The sequence below is a fragment of the Eptatretus burgeri genome, chromosome 13 (assembly GCF_056783735.1).
Source record: "Eptatretus burgeri isolate ZD-2024b chromosome 13, Ebu_testis_v1, whole genome shotgun sequence".
NCBI lineage: Eukaryota > Metazoa > Chordata > Myxini > Myxiniformes > Myxinidae > Eptatretus > Eptatretus burgeri.
In genome coordinates this window covers 53,187,254-53,201,440 of record NC_140973.1, presented here as the reverse complement: position 1 = coordinate 53,201,440, position 14,187 = coordinate 53,187,254, and the positions used below count along the sequence as shown (strand labels likewise).

The following is a 14,187-nucleotide window of genomic DNA, read 5'->3' as shown; positions in this document are numbered from 1 at the left end:
GCTGCGTGTCACTGTTGTCTATGTCTCCATCTCCATAGCAATGGTCCATGTTTGCATTCAAAATGTAATTCATGGAAGAGTGAGGTGGCAAGAGCAGACAGTAGAGTCCACGTGCTGAGAGTTATGTAGCAGAACTACAGTTGGACGCAAGCTATAGACGACAAGGCATCCTACGGATAAGAGGCGGCCGGAGGGTCTTTTCCAGTGGTGTACAATCCAGGCTTTCAGGATTTGGATCCCTTCATTGGAGGTGTTGGTTTCGATAAATTAACCAACGATGCCCAGTTGGCACTCCAGGAGGATGCTATGGATGATCTCTTACACAACTAAAAATTACATGATTACTACACGATCAACCTCCTGCCACGACCCGCTCTCCCAGCTCTATATGTGGCAAACCCCAACCTCAACCCTAGATCCCCTCCATCCACACCCTCTGCTGCTCTCCTTCCCCCAATCTCTCCTTTTGTCTCAAATTCATTAGATAATTCAATTTTATGGGCATAATTAAGCTGCCAACCTGCCATGGGCTGAAGGAAGCAACACCTTGATAAGCAAGAGACATCATAAAACTTTGTAGTTTTTACACATCATCAGAACCAGTATATACAAATGTTTCATGCCTGGTACTTTTGCCCACATTGGAGTCAGAGCAAAGGTCGAACCGGTACGAGTCTGGCATACCGAGCCTGTCGGAGCTTTGGGAGTGTGCTGGTGAGCCGATCCGAGAGGGCCGGGGTCCCTTATGTAACCTCCTCTCGGGCGATGGAGCTGGAGATGGACTGGAGCAGTCCTCACTTCGTTCCTGGAGTGGGGAGGTGGGGGGGGTGAGGGGGGGGACCACAAAACCTCATTAGATTCAGGGAGAGGTAAAGCAAGAATAATCATTTCTTAACAGTCACTGGATCAACATTGGGTTAACGCGCTGAATATAATTATAATTATATATGTCCAATGACTTCTTTATTAGACTGCCGATAATAATTGCCTCTCATTTGATACCATAGCTCTGTGTCGGTGTACATTGTCCTTTCCAATGCCACGACGCGCGAGCCTGGCAGGCTGGCTTTTGAGTTGTCTCGCCTAGGTTCGATGTGTGTGCACCATGCAATGGGATGGACGTTAAGCCGGATGACCCGTCGACCAGCACTGGTCGTTGGTGGGCGTTAAAGGATCCCACGGTGTCTTTCGTAAAGACCAGGTGAGTTATCACCGCACCATGAACGCATTACAAACTCCTGCACCTTAGTATGAATGTCCTGTGATGGAGATCTGTCCAAGATTGGTTCATGCCTTGAAACGTTTCTCGACTCGTCGTCAACGCCCCGATGCTCTGTCAAGAATACAGGCCCACATTGTTATAAATGACATCACTGGGTTGAATTTCATCACGAATCCCTCCCTCTGGTGCTCATTCTGCAGCTCCGGGAGGAGTTCAATAACTTCTCAGAACACGACACTAAGATTATTCCAAGAAACAACAAATCTAATAATCTCGTTCTGAGATAACTTAATAACTCATCAAACGGCCCACGAATACAAGGGTTGACAACGAACGACCTTGCCCCGTTGTTGTTCAAATGACCTATCAAGCCGGCTGTCCCATCTGCTTGTACCCCGATTAACAAGCTCAAATGAGCTAAGATCCTCGTCCTCTTAATGACGACGTCATAAAAACGAATATGACGTCATTGTGATGTATCAGGTTTGTGATAAATTATCTGTGCTAATGCCCGGCTTGATTCCCGCAAACAAAATTCAAACAGCTTGCCTCGTTTCGGAGATAATGGTATAGGCGATTTCCATTAGCGGCGATATCATGACGTCAACTTTTTTTCTAGGAAGAATTTCCAAAATCGGAGATGGTTACTGCCTGCGCCTGGGCTTTCTGCATACACATGGCAAGTTTCACGAAGATCCAATGAAAACTCTGGGTTGTGAAACAAAAAATGTCAAAAAATAGGAATGACGTCATAAAAATTGATATGACGTCATAGTGATGTATCATTCGTGCGGTAATTCATCTCTGATAATGCCCTGTTCGATTCCCGCAAACAGAATTCAAACAGCTTGCCTAGTTTCGGAGATAATTTTTTAGGCGATTTCCATTAGCGGAGATATTTTGACGTCATAACTTTTTTTCTCGGAGGAATTTTCAAAATCGGAGATGGTTACTGTCTGCGCAGGGTATTTTTACATATATATGCCAAGTTTCAGGAAGTTTCGATGAAAACTGTAGGCTGTGAAACAACAAAGTCCACAAGAAGAAGATGAAGAACAACAACGTGAGTAAGACTTAGAGATCCTCCAAGAGGATCTAAAAAGACCCACGGCGCATTCTCCTGCAATTCCTCCATCGCTTGACTGTGCATCAGTCATTCGTGACGTTTATTTTTGAAAAGTCACATCACTATACACAGTTGACGTGAATGCAGTGTGAAACGTGTTTCATTTTTAAAGCAATTTGAACGCCCATTGTGGTGCATTTTGTTGTCGTTGTTGTTCATTTAAATCCAAGATGTACACATTTACAAGAATTGCAATCTACCTTTACAAGGGCATGATCGAGACGGGGAGGTTGAAGTTGTAACTCTCCACCGCCTGCTGCCGCCGCATTGCCCAGATGCGTCATGTGACTGATTGCCATCGAGACGGAGGCAGCATGGGGCAGAGTGACGGGTAGCAGTGGATGTGACATCATCATAAGAGGCAGAGCTCCACCAATGTGCTCCAGCCCTGAGTGGGAGATAGGCCAACAGTGTGGTGTTGGGAATCAAAGAAAGGTGCTGAGGATAACCTGTAGAAACACTCACTCATCGTTACACATTCCAGTGTTTGTTGTTTTCGTTGTCATCAAGTAGTAATTCCATGGCTGATTAAATGCTCCATCGCCATTGTACAAGGTCAAGGTCGATGTATACCCATACTCTTGACAGAGCATCGAGGTGCTCAGGACAAATCCTGAATATTCTTGCACAAGAACCAACCTTGGATGAGCCACCACTCTCCATTCGCAGGAGTGGTTAGGAGAGGAATTTGCAATTTGCTCAGTGTACCAGCACACAATGGCCTAATCGTGTGAAGGACATCAAGGGATTTTTAAGGTCTACTGGCGATTGAGCACAGATGAGGCACCAAGCTTAACATCATTCCAAAGAATTGAGCACTTGATGATGCGACAACCTCCTTACAAAACACCAGGTTGTCAAGTCATCGCCAGGCCAGGAAATGAATCCAGACTACACAGCTCAGAGGCAAGAACTCGACATCTGAGCTGTCCTTGCCAACCCTTGTACCAGGTGCGAGGTTGAATTAAAAAAAAAAATATCCGTCATGAACATGATGTGCTCCTTATAAAAGTTATAAAATCAAAATTAATTTCTTTACAAAAACACCAGCTGCAGCTCCAAAAAGTGAAATGGCTCAACTGATGCAGCAATAAATTGATACATACTTCTTCAAAAGTCACTTAAACAGCAGAGGATATTTAAACCCTAATTATTTCTTAACGACTATTGGGAATAGCTGAGAGTTGGGTCGTTACAGGTTCATGGCAGCCCTTATAAAAACGTCTCGTGCTCTGCCTCAAAATGTCTTTCCATGGACTAATAATTTCTGAACACTATGATAAGTCATCGTCACCAATGTTAACATCATATGTGCAGGAAAAGATGGATTACAAAACATCCGATATTTCCTGTATTTTCTGAAATTTGTTTTGTCGGAACCTATTATATTTATTTTGTTGAGGCCAAGCCTGGTGTTGGCTTCACCGTTTGGGTGGCTGATATAACATCTCAGGGTCTTGAGTTTGAGCCCCTGTCAACCGTTGAAATAATACCAGGTGGGTTGACTCAGCCTGTCATTCTTCTGAGGTCAGCAAAAATGAGTACCGGCTTACTCGTAACAGGAGCACTGCATCAGCGTCACAGCCGCGCTTCCAGAAAATGATGCAACCAGCAGCCACAGGTTGCATATGAATAAATAAAAAATTGTTTCGGGCTATCACCAATAGGTCAAGGGAGAAATAGCTTGAGGTATACATCTCTATAAGAGAGAAATGCACCTGAAGAGACATGAAGACCTATCAGAGTAACTGAAGGAGAAATGAAGTGATATCATCGGGATTGGAGTGAAAGTGAAGGCCGATGAGAATAACTGAAGGAGAAATTAAGGCCTAATAGTGACGGGAGGAGAAGTGAAGGTCTATCATATTGATTGGATGAGAAATGAAGGACTATCATAGGGATTGGAGGAGAGGTGAAGGCCCATTCGAATGACTGGAGAATATATTAATCCTTATAGTGACGGGAGGATAAGAGAAGGTCAATCAGAGTTAATGGAGGAATGAAGGCCTAATTGGATGACCTAAGGAGGAATAAAGGGCTCCAAAAATGATGTTAACCAGTGGAGAGACTTACCATTGGTGAAAAGAGGACTTTGCTGAAGTTGGCTCAGTGGATGGCTCAGGGATGCCGCATGTGAGACAGGAAGGACCTGGGAAGCCATGTTCGGTGAAGACAATGGAGTTTTGGGTGACAGGTGTTTCTCTCTATCCCAAACTGTCTCACCTGTTGAGACAAGAAGGACAAATGACATTGAAAGTAGGTAAGTTGGACACCTTTCCTGCTTACCGGTTCAACCTCCGTCAGGAAAGATGTCCGTACAAAGGTGTGAACGGTAAAACACAGAAACACCTGGAAAGGTCACCTTGATTGAAAAAGCAGAGGGAGGGAAGGCCTTTCTTGCTGCTGAAAAAATTCCAAAAGAGAAGAACAAAGAAAGTATATTTTGAGAAAGGTTATATTGGGATGGCATCTCGTGGAGAGAATATTTGTTTGTTTGATTTCAAACCTGTCTAATCCCAAATATCATTCTTTGTGCCGAGTTCTGACCTCACGTGCCAGTCGGCTGGCTTGTCGCGACACAAAAAGGGCGATCTGAGTGCGAGACATTTATTTTCCCAACTTGTGTGTGGACGGTTCAGCCTTGTTTTCTAGGCATTTTAACGCACCTGCATGAAGCGCATTCCGCTTTCAATGCTTAATTGATTTATTGTTGAATTGTTGAAATGAGCTGTTGGTAAAGCTTGACACTCTGCTGCGGTACTGGACTGTGCTAGATATTTTGAAGAAAAGAAAAAAAAAAAACACCAACGTTTTCCTCAAGATTTCGAACATCCGGAAGTCTTTTTAATTCCCTTTTCACCTTATGGTGCTAAGAGAACCTTCTAGATGCCAGGAGGATACAAAGAGGGATCGCATGACAGGGTGACAATGAGTGAGAACAAAACAAAAAGGGACTCAAATGAGGGAGGGTGGTTAGGGTGGACGGGGAGAAGGGGAATTGGGGTATGTCGGGGGAGGGAGGGGGGGCATACACCAAAGAGGCAGAGTTTGGCACCAAAAGAAAAGAAAGATGTGTCGAGCGACAATGAGACAAGAGACAAAGCATCGCAGATGGCCTGCTGATTGGTTGATTGATTGCAATAAATCAAAATGTAGGGCCTCGCACACTATAGCTCAGCAGCCATATCAGATATTGATGCAGCCTTTCAGCGCATGAGCATGCAAACAATGGCGCAAAATCCATCGGCCGTGTCTGCAGCCTGACCACACACTAACAAATCATGTGCGGCGTTGGATCGAACTGCGATTCGAACGGCTAACAAAAGGGCCAAGACCGGGCGAAGGGCACGCAGAAAGCTTGGGGTTGGGAGCTCTAATCCAGTATATTGCTGCTCATCCTGCCCCCCATCTTGCTCCCATTTTCTCTACCTCATTCACCCCCCAACTCCCAACCCATACATCCTTTTTCAACCTTCTCTCCCAGCTGATCGCTTCCCATAAAATCAATGCTTTTCTCTCATACCCTTTTGTCGCTCCATCCGAGTGTCGTGCTACCCATCTGTCCCCTCGCTTCGAGCCGAAACCATCTCTCTCCAGCCCGTTTGAAAGGCCAGATGTGTTGCAACATGCTTTCGCCGTTTTGTCGCCCAAACGTTCCTGAACAGAAAGGATGGTTGGCTTTGTGCGTACGAGTACGATGGTTAAACGTCAACTCTTCAATTTTGGCCCAAGCTCGGCTTTGTGAAAGGTTGCCCATCTGTGCTGTCAGTATGCTAATTTTCACCAAACAAAAGTCAAGCGAAATTCGACTAAAAGTCAATTGCATCATACTGTACAAAAAGTTGGCGAGTTGAAAGCTTTTCTAAATGGCTGGCATGATTAATTTTCATCTTTAACACGCTCACACTCATTGCCTCGCAATTGACGTTTTTATCATTCTGGAAATGCGTAAATGAGACAGCACGAGGATTACATCTCAGCTTGCCTCACCCCACTCAAGCCGAGACTACAAGGACGTGATAGTTCTCACCTTGTCACACTCTGCAGTTTCATGACAGCCTCTTGATTAATTTCGGTGTCGAGAATAACGATAAGGATAAGAGACGGAAAGCAATACCATGGAACATAAATTCATTAATTAATAAATAAATAATTTTTTTCAACAAAGCCTGTGCCCACAAGGAACAGCTGGAAGGTCCTTTCAGGGATGACAAGAGGCAATCGCTTGGGAACAAACCATGGACCAACATCCCAAAGCGCAATGCCACTGGGGATAAGCGATGCGAGTCTAACGGACCCAGCTCTTGATCATTCTGTTCAATTCACCCGGTTTTTGTTTTGGGTGAATATGTCAGTCGCTCGATGGAAGGAAGATGCAGGCAAAAATGGCTTATGCACCCATTATATATCCATTTGACTTCTTATCGGGATTTAGCATTTCGTTTCGTAGACTGTACCAGCGATATAATTAATCATCACAATCAATGCCTCAATCATTCTTATCCTAATATAACCCGTGGCTTTTCATTGTCCAAGAATTCCTGTTCTCAAAACCTTTAAACCCAATCCCTTATGAAACTGCTCACCACTTCCATCTTTTCCAAGCTCACCGGTTCTGTGTTCCGTTCCATCGACGTCCCTATGTCCAGAACCCGGTCCCTGAATCCCGTTCAACGCTTCTAGCTTCAACTTCTTTAATTTAAGGGCTTCGGGGAAAACAGACGGGGTCGAAACGGCTCCCAGAGCCGAGCCTGCCAAAGAAAGGCAATAATTTATCCGTGACTTAGTGTCTTCAATATAAGGAGAAATCATAGTACAAGTTCATTTAACCCCCAAGCATACTGACCTTTACAGTAATATAACACATTATTATCATTTAATTAATATTTTAACAAGCATCACACTGTGTACTTGGGTATCCGCTGTCAAATTTGGAGAGACATTTGGAGGAGATTAAAGCACATGAAACATGATTATCTCCCTGAAAATGTGCCACCAAACCTCATCAGTTAAATTATATACTTCAAGCCTTAACACTCACCATACATCATCTATAAGCTTGTTAGTTTTGGTGACCTTATGAACTTCTGAACTGTTTTATTGCGAAAACTTTCCAAAACAAGTGCGACAAGCATTGTGACTGGCAGCCACATCGGATGCCAAACGAGCGGTGCGTGGTGGTTATTGCGTCCACCAAGAATCTCTCCAGGTATCACCAGACTTTGTTTTATATGGAAGGCATTCTCTGGAGCAAATTAATTCCTTAGATGAAAAACGGGGGAGGGGCTGGGGGGTTAAGGGGGGGGGTTCGTGGCAAACTGTGGCCTTCCAAATTAGTGTAATCCTCCTTGTGGATCAAGGTGAGAATCGGATACTTCTACGCTGTCCTTTTATTCTTCAGGAAATGTTTAACATCATGTTCGGGTTCATATTCCTACTAGATGTACCATTATTGCGTTTTCCTCATTAAAGAATGATGGTGCCTTGCAATTAATCCTCATGGCTTTCAGATGTTACAACAGAGGTTTATGCCTCGTTATACTAAAATTACATGTTGCGTGACAAGCTGACTCTTTCATGGCATAATATCATATTTCATCATCTTTGTACCCAAAATATAACCGAACCCAAAAGGTAAATACGTGCTGCTAATATGATGAGAACTTTGGGTAAAAATAAAAACATTGCAAATACAATAAAAGGGACAACACTGCCGAACGAACGCGTGTCACCAAAATCCATCGAAAGACTAAAACGTTGACAAATGTTGAAACTTTATCACCTGCGTTATGTGTCCACTTTTGCCTGAGCAGGTCAATTCCCTCCCTGTGTGTATTTCTTTATTATATATTATAGTTCAACTATGGGACTGGCAGGATGGCCTGGAGGTACGCACACTCACCTCTACTATGTCTCGCCTGCGTTTGAATCTCGACCCAGCTATAAACTGTCATCCCGGTGTTTCACAGGTAGGGTGATTCGTCAAGGTGTGTGCCAGATGGATGTAAAACGGACGCCCCGTCTGCTGGAATTAATTGGTGGACGTTAAAAACCCCACGGTGTCCTTCGCGAGGAGTTGGCGAGCTATCGCCGGCACCCTCAACAAATTTATAATTCCTGCCCTGACTCCTGCTGGAAAGGCGATGGCAATGGCAATTCACCCAAAATAACCCTTGCTCAGGAAACTTCTTCGGTGGCACCGACACTTTGCGAAGAGAATGGTACATCATTGACAAAGAGCTTGACTATAGTCATTAATTTATTATAATAAAGTTGCTGAAAATTAGCTGTAAATCCTTAAGCATTGTGTCCATTTGTAGCAATGCTGCCAATACACTTACTGTTCGCCATTGTTATCATTTGCTTGTAACCTCCTCGGATTACAGAGTGGATTAGCAGTGCTTTAAGGGGGGGGGGCTTTGTGAGCTTCCTCAAAAAGAGAATAACTTCCTGTAGGTGACCTGTAGGGAAGATATTTAACTCAAGTAAAGGACATCTTTCATCCGCTAACCCAGGACTGCTCCAGGGTTTTACATCCAGATGTGGACGGACGTACAAGGTATTTCCAAGGTAACGGCTTGAAATGTTGCCGAATCCCAGGCACATCCTTTGTGAACGGTATCACGAGATTGTGAATACCAACCAATGCCATGAACAGGGAGGTTGTGTTCAAAACAAGAAATGAATGTGAAGCATTTGATGAGAGTTGGCAAGATGTGCTCAACTTCAGAGGAATAGCTGAGTTTTCATCCATCATTCTTGAATCAATCGTATTTTTGATGTACAACAATGATGTCATCATCGCAGGAAAATCTATTGCATATCACTTTGTAAGCAACTCCACTATGTGCAGGATAGTTCTGCACCCCTCCACCTGCTGTTGCAGCATCCCTCTCTGCAGATCTGGAAAAAATAGGTCATCTACCTGGAACATGTATTTTCCACACAATAAAAGTCTCATATTCTCACTTTTCCCCTCCATTAGAACCAGTAAGCAAATACCCCAATTTATTTATATGGGCATCCTCTGGGAGAGGTGGATCTCCTGGGCCTCAATATCAGCGATAACCAATGTTGGACATGTTATATCTCCAAGGTGGTCTCCAAAGCCAGCCATCGGGATTCTCGGCAGGGTCAAGTCCTTCCTCTTCCATCCTCAGGTTATGATGATGTACAGAGCTTTTATCTGGAGTGCCAGGGAATATGGCCAGCTCTATTCTGATTTTGTCCCTCCTGCACTCTCACCTCTCCACCCAGCCCCAGCCCTTCCGGATCACACATCGTCACAGAAATCCTTTCCTTGTTTCTCTCCCTAAGTCTACACTCACCTCCATTCTTTCATATCCTTCATAGCCCTCTGTTGTCATCTGCGGAACTGTCTTTCTGAGTCCATTGCCACAAACTCTTCAATGCAGAATTTAAAGTCTGCTGCCAACCGCCACCTCATGGTCTCTCCCATTTCCACCAGAGCTTTACAACACCTGTTGAGACCATGTTCTTACCCTTCCCCTACATTGTCCTCGCATTATGCTGTGGTGCATCGATTTGTTATCCTCCCACTGGTTTACCTTTGCCCCATTTTTATAATGATTCATTGCCCCAATATCGTTCTGCTATTCCATAAGCCTTTCTTTACAATTGTATTAAATAAATAGATAAATTAAAAGGTGGACACACAAAAGGATTCCTCAGTTAGAGACTCAATGATGTTTTATGAAAAATTTCTGAACAATCAGTTAACGTTAGAGTCATCGAGTTTTCTCACATACAGTTCCTTCAGAAAGTATTTACACCCCTTCACACCTTTGATGATAGGAGGGGAACCACGGGGTAACATTCTCGGGTCAGATTGCGAGAGTGTCGGGGGTGGTGCTGAGGTGTCATCCACCAGACGGCGGTCAATCAGCATCTCAAGGAGATGAGGATGGGCCAGGCATCTGCCTGTGGGATGGCCAGACGGAGGCCCCTGGAGTACCAGCGGAAAGTGGATGCAGCGACGTGCTGCTCTGGCCCATGCTCCCATACCTGACCTGACCTGACCTTTGTCACATTTTGTTGTTACAGCCTGAATTTAAAATGGATTAAATTTAAATTTTTGTTACTGATCCACACAAAATACCCCATAATGTTGTTGTTCGTCTTTCGGCTGCTCCTGTTAGGGGTCGCCACAGCGGATTATCTGTTATGATCCGCATACTGATTTGGCATAGGTTTTTACGCCGGATGCCCTTCCTGACGCAACCCTGGTCGCCTCTTACGACACAGGGATAAGGATTGGGTTTCGCCATGATTCCGGGCTGCCCTACACCCTCTCATAGTGTGGCCCAGCGCAGAGCTCCCGTCCTTAAGCGATCCTCCAACCCAAGCCTCCGAGTAGCCGGATTACAGGCGCACGCCACTACGCCCGGTAAAATACCCCATAATGACAAAGTTAAAACATGTTTGTAGAAATTAATTAATGATGAAAAGCTGAAATGTCTTGAGTCAACAAGTATTCAAGCCCTTTGCTGTTAGGGCTTCCAATCCATCCATTGGAACTATAGTCTTTGCAGAGCATTGGTGCTCCCTTAGCAGTCTCCTTCACGAGTGGGCACAATCCTGGATGAGTCACCACTCCAACACAAGATACCAGAAAGTTGGCACTCATTTTGTCAACCTCAGAAGGTTGACAGGCAGAATCAACCCCACCTGGTATTAATTCAACAGCCCAGTAGGATTTGAACTCAGGATCCTGGGATCCCAAGCCCACTACCCGAACCATTAAGCCAACACCAGGCATGACAAAACTACAGAGTTCCTTTGCTATGACACTCCAAATTGAGCTCAGGTACATCCAATTTCCTTTGATCATCTTTGAGATGTCTCTACAACTTCATCTGAGTCCACCTGTGGCCAATTAAATTGATTGGACATGATTTAGAAAGAAACACACCTTTCTATACAAGGTCCCACAGTTGACAGTACATGTCAGAGCAAAAACTCTACCCATGAAGTCCTAGGAACTATCCATGGAACTCCACGATAGAATTATGAGGGGGCATAGATCTGGGGAAGGGAAAAAAACAATTTTTAGAGTGTTGAAAGCTCCCAAGAATACAGTGAGCTCCATCATTAGGAAATGGAAAGAATATGAAACGACCCAGACTCTTCCTAGAGCTGGCTGTCCGACCAAACTGAGCAACTGGGCAAGAAGGACTTTGACTTTGATCAGGGAGGTGACCAAGAACCCAATGACCATTCTGACAGAACTACAGAGTTCCTTGGTTGAGAAAGGAGAACCTGTCAGGAGGACAACAATCTCTGCAACACTTCACAAATCTAGGATTTATGGGAGAGTGGCCAGACGGAAGCTACTCCTGAGAAAAGGAACGTGACAGCATGCCTGGAGTTTGCAAAAAGGCACGTGAAAGACTCTAAGAACATTAGGCAAAAGATTCTGTGGTCTGATGAGATGAAAATTGAACTCTTTGCCCGGAATGAAAAGCACTACGTCTGGTGGAAACCGAACACAGCTCATCACCCATCCAGCACCATCCCTACCATGAAGCATGGTTGGGGCAGCATCATGCTATAGGGATGCTTTTCAGTCGCAAGGACTGGGAGACTTGTATGGATAGAGGGAACAATGAATGGAGCCAAATACAGGCAAATCCTGGAGGAGAACCTGCTTCACAGTGCAAAAGAACTTTGACTGCAGTGAAAATTTACAATCCAACAGGACAATGACCCCAAGCATCGAACCAAAGCAACACTGGAATGGCTTCAGAACAAGAACGTGAAAGTCCTTGAGTGGCCAGACTAAAGCTCAGACTTGAATCTCATTGAGAATCTGTGGAAAGACTTGAAGATTGCTGTTCACAGACACTCCCCATCCAACTTGACAGAGCTTGAGCAAATCTACAAGGAAGAATGGGAGAAAATCCCAAAATCCAGATGTACAAAGCTGAATCAGACCTACCCAAGAAGACTCGAAGTTGTAATCAGTGCCAAAGGCACTTCCACAAAGTATTGACTCAGGGAGTTGAATACTTATTGACACAAGACATTTCAGCTTTTCATTTCGAATTAATTTGTAAGAAATTCTAAAAACATGTTTTCACTTTGTCATTATGGGGTATTTTGTGTAGATCGGTGATAAAAATTTTAATTTGATCCATTTTAAATTCAGGCTGTAACAACAAAATGTGACAAAAGTCAAGGATTGCGAATACTTTATGAAGGCACTGTAGGTTAAAAAAAAAAAAAACGACAAATCACCTCCACCTTTTGACCTGACATGACCGGATATATCAGTCTGACCATTTGGCATCCTCATTACACTCCCAATAGTAATTGCATCGGACATCTTGTATCATACTTCCAGTTGTGCACACATGTGCTGTTAAAGTGAAGTATGTAAACTTGCACAAACTTTGCTTAGAATAAGAACTCATCTTTTTTTTTTAACAGAGAGACTGCTATACACACCTGCGGGCGAGAGGACGGTGGGTGATAGCAGGCCGCTGACGGCATGCGGTATAAGACCCTCAGGCGAGAGAAGGCCATGCGAGCGCTTGGGTGGTCGTCCAGGACGTGAGCTGAACCAAGGGAGTGCACACAGCACAGAGAGGGACAGAGAGGCAACACGGTAAGACCATAAAGAGTGAGGGAAACTTTCTTGTCATTGATAGAAATTTTGACCAATCCAGGTGACCACCTTTAGGGCAGCGGCCCGTGGTCATCCCATGTGGAAAACTCCATCACTTTTGCATTAACACTGTCATGTGTAAGAGATGAATGGAGATCTTCACGTGGAACTACCATAGACCACAACCCAAATGGGCCAGTGCACAAATCACGTGCATTTACAGAAGTTTACAAACACCAGTATTGAGTAGCCATATCTGACTCGCTCTCCGTCATCAGCAATACAAAATGAAGGCAATGAGCCAGGCATCCAAACATCCAACTTCATGGGGGGGGGGAGTTGTAAAAAAAAGAGAAAACATATTAAAATAAAGAAAAGCAGGATAGAGAGAAGCATTAATTATCTTGTCTGGTATGTTATCATCAAATCCGTTGAGTAAATGAATCAATCGGGTGTCATGAAGAACTCAAGCAAAGAAACCTTAACCAAAATAAATAATCAATCCAGGAAAGGATCTTCACAGGATAAGGCAACAAACATTCAAACAAAATCAGATGGGACTACAAACCACTACTCAAACCGGATAGGACTACAAACCACCACCTAAACCGGATAGGACTACAAACCACCACCTAAACCGGATGGGACTACAAACCAGAACCCAAACCGGATAGGACTGCAACCCACCACGCAAACCGGATAGGACTACAAACCACCACCTAAACCGGATGGGACTACAAACCAGAACCCAAACTGGATAGGACTGCAACCCACCACCCAAACCGGATCGGACTACAAACCAGAACCCAAACTGGATGGGGCTACAAACCACCACCAAAACCGGATCGGACTACAAACCACCACCCAAACCGTGTATGACTACAAACCAGAACCCAAACTGGATGGGGCTACAAACCACCAACCCAAACCTTGTATGACTACAAACCAGAACCCAAACCGGATAGGACTGCAACCCACCACCCAAACCGGATCGGACTACAAACCAGAATCCAAACTGGATGGGGCTACAAACCACCACCAAAACTGGATAGGACTACAAACCACCACCCAAACCGTGTATGATTACAAACCAGAACCCAAACCGGATAGGACTGCAACCCACCACCCAAACCGGATCGGACTACAAACCAGAACCCAAATTGGATGGGGCTACAAACCACCACCAACACCGGATCGGACTACAAACCACCA

General features: G+C 44.5%; 1 protein-coding gene and 1 pseudogene across 3 annotated transcripts in view; both read right to left on the bottom strand.

Annotated features, from left to right (window-relative positions):
- The window catches only part of LOC147014493 (dachshund homolog 1-like), a 205,315-nt gene that overhangs the window by 60,584 nt on the left and 130,544 nt on the right, over positions 1–14,187 (bottom strand). For 2 of the 3 annotated variants that reach the window (XM_085852486.1, XM_085852485.1), the window contains exons 2-6: positions 12,816–12,925; positions 6,959–7,099; positions 4,422–4,571; positions 2,549–2,736; positions 685–805 (exon numbers count right to left, since the gene is read on the bottom strand). In XM_085852486.1, coding sequence (XP_085708612.1) covers positions 685–805; positions 2,549–2,736; positions 4,422–4,571; positions 6,959–7,099; positions 12,816–12,925 — 710 coding nt within the window. The remainder of the gene's footprint in view (positions 1–684; positions 806–2,548; positions 2,737–4,421; positions 4,572–6,958; positions 7,100–12,815; positions 12,926–14,187) is intronic. The other variant, XM_085852487.1, reaches the window with a different exon arrangement.
- Positions 10,617–10,757, bottom strand: LOC147014494 (signal recognition particle RNA; annotated as a pseudogene).